At 34.2% G+C, this 20,017-nt stretch overlaps 1 protein-coding gene across 5 annotated transcripts in view; it reads right to left on the reverse strand.

The window, feature by feature from the left end:
- Positions 1–20,017, reverse strand: part of LOC105202478 (activated Cdc42 kinase-like) — a 289,383-nt gene that overhangs the window by 62,839 nt on the left and 206,527 nt on the right. The window contains exon 6 of one of the 5 annotated variants that reach the window (XM_039459695.1): positions 2,789–5,394. The exons of 1 other annotated variant lie outside the window; for it this stretch is intronic. In XM_039459695.1, coding sequence (XP_039315629.1) covers positions 3,265–5,394 — 2,130 coding nt within the window. In that variant the 3' untranslated portion in view covers positions 2,789–3,264. Of the gene's footprint in view, positions 1–2,788; positions 5,395–20,017 lie in introns of those variants that run through there. 3 more of the 5 variants (XM_039459694.1, XM_026139763.2, XM_026139764.2) reach the window with 3 other exon arrangements.

The following is a 20,017-nucleotide window of genomic DNA, read 5'->3' on the forward strand; positions in this document are numbered from 1 at the left end:
TGACGGAAAATATACTTTGGAGATGACAGACAATTATCGATGCCAGTGGTAGTTACTGGCTAAACGCATTGATATATTTGCCCTTGACAGCGCAAACATCACGCCTTGTGGTTAGATATTTTTAAACGTTCACCGTTTAAAAACTATTGACCCCTCAATATTTTGCTATTAACATTTTCGACTTAATTTTTCATGAGGAATATGTACGTACCGGCTGTCGCGAGCAACCTGAATCACCCTGTATATATATAAAAATGTTATTAATAAATTTTTTTATAAATTAAACCGCTAAATTAACTATGCTCTTACTTGATAGACTGTATAGCCATAAATATTAAACATTTTTCTCTCAGTGTAATCTTTTATTAGTCATTAGTTTCTCAAATTTTCTTTGTGGTATTTTTCTATTCGTGTAAAAAAAACTTATATTTAAGTTTATTTATTTTTTATACCCAACAACAAAATTGCCTCTAAAAGATATTAAAAATTTACACACACACACACATACACACATACACACACACGTGCGCAAGCGCGCGCGCGCGCACACACACGCACGCACGCACGCACGCACGCACGCACGCACGCACGCACGCACGCACGCACGCACGCACGCACGCACGCACGCACGCACGCACGCACGCACGCACGCACGCACGCACGCACGCACGCACGCACGCACGCACGCACGCACGCACGCACGCACGCAAGCACGCACGCACGCACGCACGCACGCACGCACGCACGCACGCACGCACGCACGCACGCACGCACGCACGCACGCACGCACGCACGCACGCACGCACGCACGCACGCACGCACGCACACACACACACACACACACACACACACACATACACATACATGTGTGTGCGTGTGCGCGCGCGGGCGTGTTGCGTGTCGTGTGTTTACGTGTGCGGTGTGTGTGTGTTTTAATATGTATTGGATTGTTAAAAAAATAATTTTGTACTTTTATGTAAAACTTAAAGATAAAATTTTCGTATTAAAAAATACCTTTAATGTCTAACGTATGCACCGTTTTGTTCGATAACCTTTCGCCATCTTTTAGGCAAATTAAAGATTTCATCCTCCTAGAACTTTTCAGTTTTCTGAGCTAGAAATTGGTCCAGATGCTTTTTACAGGCCTCAAGAGAAATGAAATTTGTTCTATTGAGAGAATTCTGCAGATACCTAAATAAGTGGAAGTCTGATGGTGCCAAGTCAGGTGAATACGGAGAATTAGGCAAAACAACCCTACTTAGCTGCAGTAATTATTCGGATTGCTAAAGATACGTGAACGTTGTCTCGGTGGAATATGACACCATAACGATTATTTAATTCTGGACGCTTCTCATCTATTGCTGCCTTCAAACAGTCTAATTGGAAAAAATACTTGTTGGAATCAATCGTTCGGTTTCGCGGAAACAGCTCGTAGTACACAACTTCTTTGCAATTCCACCAAATACACAGCATGATTTTTTTCTTATAGATGTTTTGCTTCGATATGGTTTGCAGCAGTTTATCTCGTTTTCCCTATGATCTTTTGCGCTCTACATTATTATACACAATCCACTTTTCGTCGCCCATTATCATCCGTTTCAAAAATGGAACGTTTTTATTGCGTTTGAGCAATAAATCACAGATGAAAATGCGGTCCATAAAATTTTTTTTGCTCAAATTGTGAGATACTCAAATATCGTACCGAGACACGTAGCCAAGAGTATGCAAATGGTTCACAACGATTTAGTGAGATGCATTGTTTATCTCTGCAATCTCTTGTGTCGTGTAATGATGATTATTTTCAATCAGTGTCTTGATTGGGTTGTCATCGACCACCAATCGTCTTCCTGATCGCTTATCTTCACATGTCGTATCACCGGCATTAAATTTTGACACACACGTTCGTTCACGGCATTTTCTACATACACAGCACATATCTTTGTTTTGTTTGCGTTGCGTTTTTTCCTTTGCAAAAATAGGAAAGCATCAAAGACCGAAAATACTGCTTATTTTGTTCCACGTTTAGAATGTCGCCAAACAAAAAATACTGAACGCTATGTTCGACAATGAATTTTGACAAATGACAGCTTAAAATGCGCAAGAAAACCTTTCAAAAAAATAATGCTATCAGATATCAAATGAAGTTTGCGCTAAGCACTATCTCTTAACGCCGTTCGTCCGTAAAATACAAAATTACTTTTTTGACAACCCAATATAAACCAAATGATGAAAATTATATAATTAAATCATTTTTTTTAATGTGTAAATTTTTCTTTTATCCTGCTTTCTCATTTTTCGTAATCGCATATAATTATATTAAAGTAAAAAAATAAATAAAAGTCAAAGCGTGTAACATTTTTATTCTGCATACGTGTTATTGAAGCAAGAGTGAAAACAAGGGAGACATTTTAGATTGGAGAAAATATTTAATAATCTTATAATAACAGAAATTAGTTGTAAAACGCGACTCATACATTTCAGCAATATTGAAAACATTGTTGCAAAGTTGTTGCTACATTGCTGGAATATTCTGTGCTGTATGGAAAATTATTTTTGTTCAAATTAAAACAACAAAAATAAAATAAAACGGTAAATACGAGTCGGGCGCGGATAATAGTGTGCAGAAAATAAGAATCACTGGTTTACAAGTAAAGAGACATAATTTAATTTTAAACGTTTCGGCTCTTGCTTTGAGCCATCTTTAGCGTACAATCTCTTCAGTAAAGCAACCAATAATGAGGCGGAGCGCTTCTTCGTTAAAAAGTTGTCGAGAAACAGGAAGCGCTCCGCCTCATTATCGGTTGCTTTATTGAAGAGAATACGTTGAAGATTGCTTAAAGCAAGAGCCAAAACGTTCAAAATTAAATTATGTCTCTTTACTTGTAAACCAGTGATTATTTTCTGCGCACTATTACCTGCGCTCGACTCGTATTCGCCGTTTTATTTTATTTTTGTTGTTTTAATTTCACGAGTCTCATTTTTTATTATTTGTTTAAATTATTGACAGTGCCACATTCTATATCAATGCTAAAGGGGAATATAAATAAAAGAAAATAATTCTATCATCACTAGAGGCATTTTCGTTTTTTAATTAAAATCAATTTAATTATTTGATTACTGTCCTCTAATATATTAAATCTATAAAAAATAGCATGTAATTTGTATTAAAACAATCTCACTAATTACTCTGTAAAATTGTTTAGATATATATGGAAAAGCTACGTCTAAATTAATTAAGGTCAAAATTAAATTTGCTTTTAAACTTTAAGGAGCAGGGGAAGGAGGAAATGTTAGTGTATCGTTGATGAACTCTGGACACTCGGAACTAGTGTCTGATTCAATATCAGAATTGCTAGTAAACGTCAAGCTGGAACTCGCTGCACTTTCCGGCCAAGAGAGCAGATTGTTTCTGGAAGAGAAAGGCGGCGACAGCGAGTTCAAGAAGCTCGTTGACGGCGGCGGTGACTTTCCGCAAAGCTCAACCGCAGACAATCCTTTGGAAGAATCGGGATGCAGAAATGAGGTTTTATTTTTGAAAGTCAAACGTAGATTATGCGGAACTCTCTTGTGCTTGCGTTTGTAACGCAAACGGCTCCTGATATCTGTCTCCGAATGTGAAATCGAGTCCGAGTCCTCGCTGGAATCATTTCTGGGATGAAAAGATCTACGTAAATTTTTTATCAGGGGTTTCCTACTTTCCGACAAGGATGATGTCCTATGTCGATAAATAGCAGCGCCAGAAAACTTCTCTGCAATATTTAATTTCGGAAGCTCATTTTGATCATTCTGATATAATTTTGGCGGTTCCAAAATTTGCTGATGTAGAGTTGGACTCGTTGACGTTGGATTTGGTTTTTGAATTAAGTTCAATTTTATGTTGGTCGGCGATTGATGTTGCATCGGGATATTTAAACCCAAATGTTTGGGCTTTTGAATCGGTATATTCAAGTTTCGCAGAGATGTCTGGGATGACGCAGATAAATCCAGATTTTTTATGTTAGAGACTAGCGATTTTGGCAAAGTTGTTTCTAAATTTCTCGAGTTTTGCGCAATATTTTTGCCCAGTTGTATCATATTTTGCGTCAACTTGCCCAAGCCAAAGTTCAAACTTTGACCTTTCTTGGAATCCAAGTAATTTTTTACGCTTTCCAAGCCAGAAATTTCACGTTGATACTTTTCAGCTAAAAGTTTGCTATTAAATTCTACTTGACTAGCTTCGGCATCAGATTTCCGTCTAAGACGTTGAAAATTTACTCGCAAACTTTCAGAGCTGCTGTATATAGGAGACTCCTTTTTTTCTGTTTCGGCGATAAATATAGGATTGTTGGATATAACAAACGGAAAACCATCATGATCGTTTTGATTTTGCTCAATTTTGCGAAAACTTTGTATGTTTATTTTCACCGCCTCTATATTATTACTTCTTGGACTGTTACCTATCTTCACGTTAGTCTTAATACTATCCGACGAGCCGTAAATGGAGTTCATATCCTGATTGGATTTTCTAGGTACAAAAGACATTTTCGCGGTTCTAGATTTTGACATATCAACTTTCTTGGTAAAATTTGCGAAATTTATTTTTGTGGATTCAGTGAAAACAGCAGGAATCTTTGGTCGCGTACCAAGATCCAAATTCATTGCCTTGTCATTCACTACGTCAAATTTATCCGACTGATTTCGAGAGGATTCGAAATTTGTCGCTTTTTTCTTCAAAATATCAAAATTTTCATCAAATCGCCCTTCAAAATGCATGCTATTGCAATCTTTTAGTTCATAATTGCTTAATTTACTTTGTGACGTCTGATTAGACCTAGCACCGATCGATGGGCTCTGTTCTTGAATGTTTGAATAATAAGTCGATTTATTAAGCTGTTCCAGATTATTAATTTTATCATACTTGTCCAATTTCTCCTCACCAAAATATATCTTATCGCTGGTGCATCCTAGAATAGTTGTCTCATCGTCACAATATTTTGGTTGTTCAAAGTAACGTTCAACGTAACTGGTAGATACTCTTTTCTTTTCGCGCGGAAAATCATAATTCGAATTTTCTACATTAAACTTCTTACCGTCCTGATGCCGGACACTTAAATTGGCGTCCACATATGAGGTTCCTTCGTAATTTAAGTGATCCTTTCTATTTCCATTCTCCAAGAATTCCGATGACTTGATTAAATTCTGTCTCATTGCCGCGTTATCTAATATACGTGTATTCAAGTCAATGTCCATGTACGAGGTCCAGGCGTTCGGCTTCGTCAACAGCTCCCGTGATTTTGCAAAACAAAACTCGGCCGATGCCTTGTCCCATAGAGGAAGTTTTAAGGTTGACGGAGCACCGAGGGATTCTATGCTAGATACCGTGGATGAGAGCGATTGCAAACTCGAGCATAACCACTATACGAAGCACGAGGATAGCGTGCAAAGAAATGAGTAAAAATTAGTTTTTATCGATCAAACATATACGTGATACATGCAAATATGTTGCATAAAGCAAAACGTACAAGGTATATACGTGACATTTTACAATTGACAAAAATGTTTTAAGTTTGTATTTGTTACCATATTAAAAATAAAATTTTATTTGTAACAAAAAAATTTTATGTCAAATTATAGAAATAACAAAAAATACAAAAATAAACAATAAATAAGAAGAGAAGGAAAGGATTACAAAAATTGATATTAGTTGTATTGTAAGTGAATCAACATTAGATTTAAAAAAAACCTTAAAATACTCAGATAGCCAAACCTGTTTTTTTTTAGCACGTTAGGTAAATTAATAAACTATATGAGTTTTTATGTAGTTGCCGTCAATTTATTGAGTCGCAACCTTATGTGCAAATTGGATTAACAACATAAGGACAAATTAACATCATCAATTTATGAAATTTCAAACGTAAACTTTAAGAATTAATAATGCGTTATGTTGATAATAAAGAAACGGTACGCAACGAAATAATAGCATCTTGATGTCATGAAGACGCTATCAATTTATTACCATCACATTTAGAATTCACGTAAGAGCAATCTCACACAGAATGAGGAAGCACCTTGTCCTTAGTTTGTCAAAATCTATTGCTATAACTTAACAGCTTAATTTAACATGGCGGCATCTTGAACTTTGTTTAACCATCTGGGTATAATCGAGCGATCTCAAAGTACAATAAAGATCAAAAGTAAGTCATCAACTTCGAAATAGTAAAATTAAAATTAAGTTTTCTAACACTCAGATAACTACATGATAGACAAATACATTCTTCAATTTTACTATTTCGAATAGAACTCCATATTGCCTAATACCGATAGCCAATGGTATGAAGAAAATTGTAGTTTAGAACAAATACAATCTTTCCATTTCTATGGAAAGTACTTCAATAGCAGTTGAAATTAATGTTTCCAAAAATAAGTAGTCACTATTATTTCATTATTGTTTTCTGAGTTAAGATTACTATAAAAATAATAGAATGTTAATATAAATATATTTTATTTAACTATAATGTTTTTTATCAAATAATTTCTCACATAACTTAATTAGAGGAAGTCCAAGTTGTGCACAGACTGAATCGGACACAGCGAGTTAAATATATCGCAAATTTTTGACTTATACAATTAAATTCAGATTGGGTTGGGTTAGGAATTTGTGGGGGGGGGGGGGGGGGCTAAGACCCTCCCCCTTCCAAGCATTTACTTTCTCAAGTCGCTACATTACATGAATTACGTCGGTGTGACAAGTATCCTAACCTCAATAATCGTCAACTTTAGTGCTTGATATTTCACAGGGTAGTTCGACACTTTTTTCTACCAGATTCGTTCGTTTCGTGCAAAAACGCATTGAATGAGTCTAATTTTATCAAAATCGGAAGTGTTTAAACTTGCAGTGTCCGATTTATTTTGTGCGCAACTGGGACTCACTCGAGAACTAAGAAAAAACTTGAATCAAGCCCGGGCATGTCAGAACCCACGCGTTCAGCTTGCAACATGTTGATGCTGGTTTCATTAGCTCACTCTGAAAGTTTTTTTCTTTGAAAGTTACATTTTTTGGCATTGTATATTTTGAATGCACTGATGTGAATTAATTAATACATTCTTTAACAAAAAATAGAGATCACTTTTCAGACAACAAAAATTAAGTTATTTTTAAATAGCTGTAGCTCGACAAAAAATCATCGCAGATAAAAAATAAAAAAAAAAAAACATTTTGAAGCTTGAAGTTTCAACTTTAACGCTAAATCGACAAATTTTTAAAGTTCTTTTAACTTTCTTGTCTTATGTATTAAAAAACACACCTTGTTTTGTTTCTTAAAATTTCGAATTTTTGACACTTTGCAAGCTCGACAAAGGAATTTTTTTCGAACAATTTAAACAAAACTTCATAAACTACAACGTTTTGCTTACAGAATGCTTTTTTTAAAATTTTTCTACGATTCTATTTTTGACCAAGTTACGCAATTTTGAAGCTAAACCTGCATTTTTTACAAATGATATTTGTACTCCGTAAAAAATTATCGTAAACAAAAAATGAAAAAAGCATTTTAAAACTCGAAGTTTTTCGAAGCTTTCAGTTTTAACGTGCTATCAACAGTTTTCAAAAATGTTCTCAATTTTTCAGTACTATCCTTTAAAAAAAGATACACTGTTTTTTCCTTAAAATTACGTATTTTTGACACGTATTACGCATTACATATTTAATTGTAACTCAATAAAAAAATTTTTTCTCGAAAAATGCAATGCAAGTGCCATAAAGTATGACATTTTTTCTACAAAATGCTTTTTTTAAAATATTCCTACGATTTTTTTTAACCGAGTAACAAGACTTTAAAGAAACACATCTTTTACAGTACAATTTTCTGAAAACTGACGTTTACCGCCGACAATAGCATTACCCAATGTACACCACGTGGAGGTTGCCGATTTTTGCACTTTAACTCGGTCAAAAAAAAATTCGTAGAAAAATAAAAAAAAACATTTTGTAGAGAAATATCATACTTTATGGCACTTGCATTGTATTTTTCAAGAAAAAAATTTTTTTATTGAGCTACAGACTGTCAAAAATACGTAATTTTAAGGAAAAAACAGTATATTTTTTTTTGGAGTATAGCACTAAAAAATTGAGAAAATGTTTGAAAATTATTAATAGCACGGTAAAGCTGAAACTTCAAGCTTTAAAATGTTTTTTACATTTTTTGTCTACGATGATTTTTCACGGAGTACGAATATCATTTGTAAAAAATGCAGATTTAGTTTCAAAATTGTGTAACTTAGTCAAAAAAAAAAAAAAAAAAATCGCAGAAAAATTAAAAAAAAAAAAAAACATTTTGTAGGCAAAATATTGTTTATGAAGCTTTGTTTGAATTTTTTGAAAAAAATTTCTTTGTCAAGCTGCAAAGTGTCAAAAATACTAAATTTTAAGGAACAAAACAAAGTTTGCTTTTTTACTGCATAAGACAAGGAAGTTAAAAAAACTTTGAAAATCTGTCGATTCGTTAAAGTTGAAACTTCAAGCTTCAAAATGCATTTTTTAATTTTTTATTTGCAATGATTTTTCGCCAAACTACAGTCATTTGAAAATAGTTTAATTTTTGGTGTCTAGAAAATGTTCCCTATTTTTTTGTTGATGAGTGTAGTAATTTTGACTTTAAATTTGGTTAAAAACCCTAAGATAAAAAAAAATATCAAAAATTGAGAAAAATTTACTAAATTTGAAGAGAATTTTGATCAAATTCTGACGTACAGGATTTTTTTCAATATTTTTTTCGTTTTCAGCACACTAAAATACATGGAAATTAGATGAAAATAATCAAACAGCTTTTAGTCGCAGACCCGTGTAATAGAATCGAAGCCGATTTGATGATTTTGACATTAAATCGACATCGATTTCATTATTGTTACTGGCTGAGCTACTTGTCTTGATCACACATTTTTTAAACAAACAGGTAGTAGAAGAAATTCGAAATGCTTCACATTCAGATGCAAAAGAATGGCCTGAATTCACAATCGGATTCTGAATGCCTGCACTATGCGTATTACTCATTATTTAAAAAATTGTAAACTTGCAGCAAGAATATGTAATATGTTTATAGTTATTTGATTTTATGTATGATTCGATTAATTTATTCATATTGTATGTTGTTTATTTAATTTTATCATTTGACTCAGCTTATGTAATTTATCTACATTTATATGATTTATTTACTTATTTGTGCTTTTAATGTGGATACAATATGTAATTTATTTTTACTTCTACGGCGGAGATTACTTTTGTTTATTTTCTCTTCTCAGTCAAACATTTACAATTTTAATCTATTAAATTTTTCATAAAATTAGACAAATAATTAAAAGACTTCGTCCTAAAAACAAGAGACATGCAAAAAAACCAACATTTATTTTCAAGAATATGCAAGGATAGACAACTCCACAAGTCTTCGTTCATCATGGGCCAATTCTTGGAACATTGCAACAGGTCTATGATGGTCCATTCAAAGTACTAAGTAGAAGCTCAATAACATTCAAAATCAAGATAAATGAAAATAAATATTTCAACAGACAGATTAAAACCAGCATACCTTTTAAAAGAAGACAATGTTCCATCCAAATCAAAAGAAACCCCACAAATAGAAATCAAGACAAAAACAGGACAAATTTCTCGTCCAGTTGTCCGTTTCAAAATCAACTAAAATGGCTTTATTACAACCTTATTACAAGGGCTTTATTACAACTTTATTACAAGGGAATAATGTGACGATCATCCTGATCTCACAAAGAAAATACAACATTAAACGTAAAACATTGAAAAATAAAACATTTAAAAAAGACAACTTTAAGAAAAGAAAAAAAAGATAATTCCGTACAGCTAAACAAAAGAAGAAAATTAGTTACAAATCAAGATACAGATGGCGAGAATTTTCCTGATTAGAAAGATGCCAAAAATAGTATATAAGGACGAGTTTTTTGACACATCGGCATTCTCGAGTCCTACAAATGACGAATTGGAAACTAATCCCAATAGACATTCCGGAAGTTCGTGAATACCCAACGACAGGAGAAAACTTTCTGATCCGCTACATTTTCGGTGACCCGAAAATAGAGGGAGACAACTTACTCTTCTTGTTCCTGAGAAACCAATCAACCAAACTCCTCAATCACCAACAAGAAAGGAAGACAAGGCTATTCAAACCAACTTCTCCAGGAGAACTCAAACAACATCTCCGGTTACTAAAAAAAAGTCGCAACCTGTACAGAAAAAATTAAGCCTTCTAGATCTTTTTATAGACTTTCTTGGGTATCAAAAACCTACCAAGACGATAGATCAAGGAGAAGACCATACTGAAGAGACCAAACGGCCCTTTTCAGGGCCACCCCATTTCTAAAAATACAAATAATTTTAAATAAATTGATTTTAAATTACATGCTAACGGATTTTTATTTTACAGATCATTAACATGTTGTAATATCCAATTAAATACATATTGGACATATTATCTAAGCGTTCTTGAAAACGCTTTTTATTACTATATACAGTTTGCTTTGAAATGTCAAAACATCGTAAAACTTCAAATAAGAATCGCAGTTGTTTAAAACTTCTATAATCTTTTCATTTATCTGTTTACAAAGATGATGCAAAGACAAAGTTTGTCTTCGCATCATCTTTGTAAAAGTAAAATAAAAGCATAAAAAAAAGATTTAACAAATACTTAATTATTAAAAAATAAATTACTAATATACGTATTAGTAATTTATTACATGGGCTGAAAAGTCCCGGGATTTTTCCAGTAGGTGGTGCCACTAAAAAATGAAATGATTTATTTTGAGAGGTTCATCCGTCACTAGTTTATGTGTGAAGTTTCATGACATTTCGCTCATTCGTTTACAAGCTACAGTCGTTTAAGAGTCGTTACCTTCGCCTTCGTAAAAAGATGGAAAAATAGGAATATCGCATATTGATCAAACATTGTTTTTTGATGGAAAAAAATCCTGAACAATCAATCAAATGGTTTAAAATATGTTATCCCACATCTGCTCCTTTGAGAACAACATTTATCGATAGTTTAGTAAATTTACAACGGGTCGTACAAGCACCGAAAACGCACTTCGCTCTGGAAGACCAAAAATAGCTACGAATCCGGAAATCGTAAAGCAAGTGCATCAAATCGTTTTGAGTGATCGTAAAGTAAAGTTGCGCGAGTTAGCTGAAGCCGTTGGCATCTCAAAAGAACGGGTGGGATACATTTTGCACAATGTTTTGGATATAAAAAAGCTATCTGCGCGATGGGTGCCGCGTTTGCTGACCGTCAACCAAAAACAGCAGCGCGTTGATGATTCAACGGCCGGTTTGGCGTTGTTGCAGCATAATCAAGGCTTTTTTCGACGTTTTATGGCGATGGATGAAACGTGGATTCATTACCATACGCCTGAGTCTAATAGGCAGTCTGCAGAGTAACTGAAAAGCCACGAAAGCCGCCTAAAGCGACCAAAAGACCAACGCTCGGCCGGGAAGGTTTTGGCCTCCGTTTTTTGGGATGCGCATGGCATAATCTTCATCGATGACCTGGGGGAAGCAGCGTTATTGGACAAAGTAAACGATGGAATAAAGAAAAAACGGCCCCATATGGCGAAAAAAAAGTTCTGTACTATTACGATAACGCACCGTCACACACACATCCTTGAAAGCGATGGCCAAATTGGACCAATTACGATTCGAATTGGTTGCTCACCCGTCATATTCTCCAGACTTGGCTCCCAGCGACTATTATCTGTTCCTAAACCTTAAGCGGTGGCTCCAGGGAAAGAGATTCACATCAAATGAGGAAGGCGGAACCAAGGCGTATTTCGAAGGCTTGGACGTTTCGTATTACAGAAAGGACATCAAAAGGTTGAAAAATCGCTATACCAAGTATATCGCACTCGAAGGCAACTATGTTGAGGAATAAATATAACTTTGTCCAAAAAACGTTTGTTTTCATTAAAAATCCCGGGACTTTTCAGCCCATGTAGTATATAAATGAAACATACAAATACTTTTATTTTATAAAATACAAATAAAACTTATAGTTCAGGAGATAATGACACAAATTTATCGATAAAACTGATTTTCATTTATACAGTTGTTTTCATGTTACAAATAAATAAAATAACCGTCAGACCACGTATCAGGGTGGGGGGGGGGGACGCTCCCACAGTGTCTTAAAACAGTTTTTCTATTATGACGACTAAAGTATTGAAGTTAGGTAAAATATATATATAATCTTTTTTGTAAAGCTTATCATGAGCGCTTTATTGTTTGTTTGGCCTTTTTTTTGTAAAATAAATATTTTCTAAAATAATTAAGAAAAAATTGTTTTTTCTTTCTCTAAATTTATCTCAAAAACTGTACGAGAACGCCAATTAATTTATAAGAAAAAGTTATTCAGTATTCTTGCTTGTATAACATATATTAAAGTCAACATGATTGGAGCCGAGTCCTATACGAGGTGTGTTCAAAAAGTATCGCGAATTTTGTGTTTTTTCAAAAATTATTTATTTATTCATGAATATCTATTTTGTCCCCTTCAAAGTAATCCCCATGAGATATTATACACTTGTGCCAACGGTTTTTCCAATCTTCGAAGCACTTCAAAAAATCATTTTTTTTTATCTTGTTCAGCTCCTCCTTCGATGCCGTCTTTATCTCGTCAAGCGTAGCGTAACGTCGTCCTTTCATGGGCCTCTTTAGGGAACAAGAAAAAGTCACAGGGGGCCAGATCTGGGGAATACGGTAGCTGCGGCATCATTAGTGTATTGTTTTTGGCCAAAAAGTCGCGCACAAGCAACGATGTGTGAGCAGGGGCGTTATCGTGGTGCAAAAGCCAATTTTTGTTCTTCCACAAATCCGGGCGTTTCTGGCGGATTGCTTCGCGCAAATTGCGCATAACTTGCAGGTAATATTCCTTATTGACCGTTCTATCCTGTGGCAAGAACTCATGATGCACCACGCCCCTACAATCGAAGAAAACTGTCAGCAAAACTTTCACATTCGACCGAACTTGGCGCGCTTTTTTCGGTCTTGGTTCGTGCGGCAGCTTCCATTGAGATGATTGAGCTTTGGTTTCCACGTCATAACCATAAACCCACGATTCGTCACCAGTTATGACCCTCTGGAGCAAATTTGGGTCGTCGCGGACAGAGTCCAACATCTCATTAGCAATGTTCATGCGATGCTGTTTTTGGTCGCAATTGAGCAATTTTGGTACGAATTTCGCGGCGACCCGTCTCATGCCCAAATCATTGATAAAAATCGAATGGCACGAGCCAATCGATATGTTTAGGTCCTCAGCAACTTCTCTAACAGTGATTCGACGATTGGCCAATACCATTTTCTCCACTTCATTAATTTTTTCGTCTGTTGTTGAAGTGCTCGGGCGTCCGGCACGCTCTTCGTCGTTCACATCTTCTCGGCCTTCTGAGAACATTTTGTACCACCGATAAACGTTGCTTCGGTCCAAGGTAGCTTCTCCGTATGCCACAGTCAACATTCGGAATGCATCCGCGCACTTAATTTCGTTTTTCACACAAAATTTGATACAGGTTCTTTGATCCATTTTTTTGAATAGGTAAAAATCGAAGACGATCCAAAACACGTGCAAGCAAAGCAGCTGTCAACAATTAAGTGAACATTCAAAATGGCCGAGCTTGTCGGCATAAGTGAGAGACATGAGTACCAACATAACGCCACAAAAAGATCGAAATTCGAATATACGTAACCTGCGAAAATTCAAAATTCGCGATACTTTTTGAACACACCTCGTATACTCATAATTACTCTATTTTTTCACATATTAGTATGAGTGACTAATGCACGACGTTCCGCAGTTGCCGCAGCTGATGGTTTCAATATTTCATGTAGTCAATAGTAAGTACAAGAATTTTCAGCTTTATCGATCCAACTTTAACATCTATCTAGTTAACTTTTTAGACTTCTTTTTTTACATTGTTGAGACACTACAGAAATCCTCCGTCCCGCTGGTGCGTGGTCTGACGGTCATTTTATTCATTTATAACACAAAAACAACTGTATAAATAAAAATCAGCTTTGTAGAAATTGGTCGCAAATTTGTGTCATTACCTCCCGGACTATTACTTCAAATATGGTTAAACGGAGATATCTCCTTGTAATCTTTATACAAGTTAGCGTTCGACTAATAATAAATAAACAACACAGTAGTGCTTTCGCACCAACAATATGACAACATAGAAAACAAAAAACGTTCATGTCTGATTACATTTGTCTAGTACTGTATACAAGGTGTCCCAGAATTATCAAAGGTTCTCTTATGAGCAAATTCTTCGAAAAATCGAAAATCTTAATACAAAAATGTCGAGACTGTAATACTTTTCAAATTATAAATTATTAAAATTATCCATTGTGGCGCCTAGAATTCGCGCGCTCAGGCATAGCACGTAGCACAGTAGTAAACTAATAAAGTACGTCAACATGCTTTATTTGACAGTTCACTACGGTGCTATGTGCCATCCCTGAACGCAAATTCTAGGCGCTACAATTGGGCGACCTTAATAATTTATAATTAGAAAAGTATTATAGACTTGATATTTTCGTATTAGGATTTTCGACTTGAAATATTCCGAAGAATTTGCTCATAAAAGAACCTTTGCTAATTCTGATACCTTGTATATATAGTGTTGCACCCGTGTTGTTATCGGTCAAGCTTAAAACAATTGGCTGAAGAAAAATCAAAACTCAGCTGCAAGAAAAGATCAATACCGGACAGAAGAGAATCGTTCGCGCACAACGCTGTTGTTCTCTATTTAAATTTGACATGTCATCTGTGTTTGGTGCTCGCTTATATTATAAGTAGAGCGCGGATGTTCGTGCACGATCACGTGTTGCGCGCGAAGAACCGCTGCGTGCGAGTAAATCGAGTGCTCGCTGCATTTCACAAGAAAACCCAATGCTTGCCAATTTATCTAAATTCGATATATCTTGTATAATGTGGTCTACTTCATGTAAACATAAAATAAACATAAAGCACGAAAAAGTGTTCTGTACACTAAAAAAAGATTATAAAAAAATTATAATAGATATCCAGCCTTAATAATCAACTTAAAACATATCGATATTAATTATTATTTTCAATTATTAATTATTATTAAATATAGTAATAATTAATAATTTTTTTAGTATTAATTCAAAATCGCGTAAAAATACATTTCTCCAAAATGTCAAAATTATTGCACAAAAAATTGACTTCAATGTCAATTGAAATTGATAAAAACGTTTACGATGTACTCACAGAAAAAATAATAAAATGCTAGCTCAGCGAGCACTTGTATCACTCGCACGCCGCGGTTCTGCGCACGCGACACGGGTTCGTGCACGAACATTCGCGCCCTAATTATCAGTTATAAAGTTTCTTTTTCCTTTTACAAAAGAAAGTTCTTTCCTTATGCATGTGCGGAAATGCCAAGTGAGAATTGCGTGAGCGCGAAAGTGAGCGGCAAACAATATATAGGAGAGACCAGGGATATTCGGAACACGGGGCAATTCGAAACCATAAAAATATCTTTGTATGGATACTGTCATGAGCTAAAAGGTTGTAACAATTTTTTTCGATGAATTTTAGAATGTGCAACTATAACGCAAGATGAGAATTACTGCAACTAGTGAGGTTGCCGCAAACTGTCAAACGGTTATATACAAGGCATATTCTTAAAGTATGGACCGTTTAGTCATAAAAAAAAGCTCGTGAGAAAAGATTTTTATTGGCAGTATTAGTTTACTACATTCCTAGAAGAGGAAGTAGTCGCTGGGTGCAAGATCAAGACTGTATAGAGGGTGGTCAGAAAGTTCCCAACGAAAATCTTGAATCCTCTTCTTGGTTAAGACAGCGGTGTGAGGACAATTTGTGCGCCAGAAAATATACGAGATACGTATTCTCAATATAGTTTTGAAATAAATTTTGTGTTAAATATTTACACATTTTCGGTATTTGATCGGTATTGGTCTAATTAAGTTTATAATTAAAATTTTAAATATTGTGATATAATTTGTGATAGTTATAATTATAGTTTATTTAATTACATCTAAACATCTTAGATCATCATTGTTGTAATAACAAATTTACAAACTCAATTAGACCAAAGCCGATCCAATACAAAATATGTGTTATTTATTAATTAAAGCTAACTTTTTCTTACTTTTAAAAAAAGTAAAGAAGCTAATAAAAGCACACAAGGATGAGATATTGGAAAAAAGTAAATAATATTTTATTTTAATTATGTATTGAGTTGTCCGGAAAATTCGTGCCGTTTTTTTCATAGATGATGTTTAAAGACAAATTCGAGGAAGTTATTTCAATGCAATGTGTCAGATGCGTACGTATTTTGATAAGTGACATTTCGACACACATTTAGTGATATTAGTTATCACATTCAAATAAAGACATTTTTCTTGGCATTAGTTTAAAGATAGAAGAAAATAACGTGTTTTTTCGGTGCATTATGCTTTTTAATTTTCGTAAAGGCAAAATGCGACATAAACTCGAAAAAAAATATGTACCGTATACAGAGAGGATGCTGTAAGCAAATGCATGTGCCAGAAGTAGTTTGCTAAATTTTGTTCAAAAGAAATAAATTGAAGATGCTCCTCGTTCTATTTGACCGGTTAACACAAATGTTGATCAAATAACAGCTATAATCGATTCCGATCGGCAAATCACAATTCGAGAGATCGCACCAAGGTTAAAAATTGGCAAGTTAACTGTTTCTAAACTGTTTCCGAAATTTTTAATTCAAATTTTGCTTGAAAATCGACACAAACTATCTCGACAACTCAATAAAACGTAAAAAGAAACTTTATAATAAATACATAATTACAATTTGTCATTTAAATGTGTATAGATAGTGGTAACAAGATTTCCTCCAGAACCAAATAGAATTTTGCATATTGGACATGCAAAGACTATCAATATAAAATTTGGATATACATCTTTAGTCTCAAAGGTGAAATATATCGTAAAAAGGATAAATCTTACAGATATGCTGCTGCTTAGGATAGTATATGTTACGACCCTGAGAAAGAAGAGGAGAAATTTTTTGTTGGTATCTGAGTGATGGTAGAATGACTTGGTTGCAAATTTCGTTTGCGATCGTTTGCAATTACACATTCGTCGGATTATTTCCAGCAACTGTACGACTGGGCCGTAGAGCTTATAAAGAAGAAGGAGAAGCTACCTTGCATGAAGGTGACTTCGAAGAAAGAGAAGAAAGATCCTGTCGCATAAATATTACATACATGGTTCCTATCTTCTAGTCTAGCTAAAACGACAAAGGTGTACGATAAGTTTCAATTTGAACACATAACTTTGTTGATTTCGATACCAAGCCTAATAAGGCTAATAAAAACATCAATATACGTTGCATTTAATAATCTTTATTTTTTATTTCAGTATGTTTTCAATCACACCGTAGCATTAAAAGAAGATTCGGAAAAAGTGTAAATATATTTTTCAAGAAATAATATTGTAACGTCAAAAAACATTACTATAATTTTTACTGTCATACTGTTTCTCTACTGAAGTAAAATGCATGCTTTACAATGTGAATATTATTTTTATCATTACAATTTTTACTATTTCAAATTTTACTTTTTTTTAATTAAAAAAAATAGTTTTTTTTTAAATAAAAAACTTGACACAAAAATGTCATTTTATTTAATTATTAATTTATAATTGAAATGATCAATATTAGTATACATTTTCTTAATATACGTTACCCATTTTTTTTTTATTATATCATGCCTTTAAGTTGTGCATAACTTTTTACATTAAATTATACATGCATTGGAATTTTTTGATAATTACTTTTTTTATGAATAAAAAACAAATCTTTAAAAAAAGATTATCATTTTCTTCTTATTAATTCATCATACAGAATTCACAAATAAGGACAATGTATTTAATATTTATGCGATAGGATCTTGCTTCCTTTCCTCCAAAATTACTTTCAAGTTCAAGGTAGCTTTTTCTTCTTCTAACAAACCATGCTTCATATTCTAAAAAAAAAAAAAAAAAAGGGGGGGGAGAGAGAGAGAGATAAATATTATAATAAAATATAAAGACGCATGCTTTAAAATAATACGGTTAAACAAAATTTTTTTTATTATTGGGTGCACAACTTAATTCGGTCCGTTTTTTTGTTTAAAAAACGCATTTATTTGAACGATAAAATGAATTAATACCTTATTCAAAGTATTGTCCATCGCTAGCCACTACTTTTTCCCATCTTTCTGGCAATTTAGATTCCATCGCGAAAGAAGCGTTCATCTTTTAAAGCCAAGAATGAATCAAGTCAATTTTTGATACCTTGTTCAGAAGTAAAGCGTATTTTAGTCAAAGCGTTCTGCATCGATCAAAACAAATAGTAACCGGAAGGGACAAGGTCTAGGCTATAAGGCGGGTAAGCCAGAACTTCCCATCCGTTATTTTCCAAATAGTTTTTAACCGGAACAGCAACATAAGGCCAAGCGTTGTCATGGTGAAAAATTATGGATTCGTGTCTGGTTGCATATTCCGGACGTTTTTCGGCTATAGCTCGCTTTAAACGGATCAATTGTTGCCTGCAATATAGAAGTCTCCCGTGATGGTTTGATCAGGTTTTAACACCTCATAGTAGATTACACCCTTCTGATCCCACCAAATACATAGCATTACCTTGGCACCATAGATATTCAGCTTCGGCGTTGATGTTCCCGGTTAGCCGAGCTTTACATACAATTTTTTGAGTTTCGGGTTGTCGTAGTGAATCCATTTTTCGTCCCCGGTAATGATTCGATGCAGAAAAAACTTCTTTTTGTATTGTTCAAGCAACATTTTGGACATGCAAAATCGTCGTCCAATATCTCTCGGTTTCAATTCGTATGGGACCAAATTTCCTTGCTTTTGGATGTATTCCGCGGCTTTGAGTCGTTTCAAAATAGCTTGTTGAGTAACTTCCATTATTTTTGCGAGCTCTTCTTGCGTTTGACATAAATCTTAATCGAGTAATGTTTCTAATTCTTCATCTTCAAACTTTTTCGGTTGACCCGAACGCTCTTTGTCTTCAACACTAAAGTCACCACTTTTAAATTGTCGAAACCATTCTCTGCAAGTTTTATCCGATGGTGCAGATTCACCATACACTTCCACAAGCATTCAAAATTCAAAGACTTTGGTTGACAAATATTGACACTTCACGATACAGCAAAAATCAGCTGTCGTCGTCAACCATTTATAACACCTAGAGCCATTTTTTGAAAACGGACCAAACTAAGTTGTACACTTCCCATACAGCACAGAAAATTCCAGCAACATTGCAGCAACGTTGCCATGCAATATTACGGAGACATTGCAGAAACATAAATTTTAACAATATGCCTGCAACATCGCATGGCATATGCCAGTAATATTCCGGAAACATTGCAATATCATAATTTTTTAATAAAGTAGTGGCAATAAAAAGCCAAAGCAGAATATTTGCGTATAATAATATATTAATTTAACTCATCCATAATTATTCATCCGCATTTAGCAAACTAAGGTCGGGCGACGTTACTAAATTTTCCGCTGAATCTCTACATTCCCTAAGAGTACAACCGTCCATATATCGACTGTAAGTCGACTCATCCAAGTCAGGCTTTCAAAGTTGACTGCAAATCGACTTTGAATAGACGTCTGCAGACAGCCTTCAAATGTTGACTCTAAGACGTCTAGAAAAAGGCATGCGGTCCCGTGGTGCTGTGTGCATCATAGTATTGTTAAGAAACATAAATATTTACATCAATACATGAAATAGGTCCATATATAAAAAAACCTCGACCTACCAATGAACAAACAATATTTTTTAATTATTTTTTTAATAAAAATTTTTTTATATTTAATTTAATTATTGTATTATATTGATATATATTTTCTAATTACATCTTATTTAAACAAATAACAGAAAAGTTATTCCAGATGCTATTTTGCATTTACAAAATTTGTAAAAAAACTAT

The sequence above is a fragment of the Solenopsis invicta genome, chromosome 2 (genome assembly GCF_016802725.1).
Source record: "Solenopsis invicta isolate M01_SB chromosome 2, UNIL_Sinv_3.0, whole genome shotgun sequence".
Taxonomy (NCBI): domain Eukaryota; kingdom Metazoa; phylum Arthropoda; class Insecta; order Hymenoptera; family Formicidae; genus Solenopsis; species Solenopsis invicta.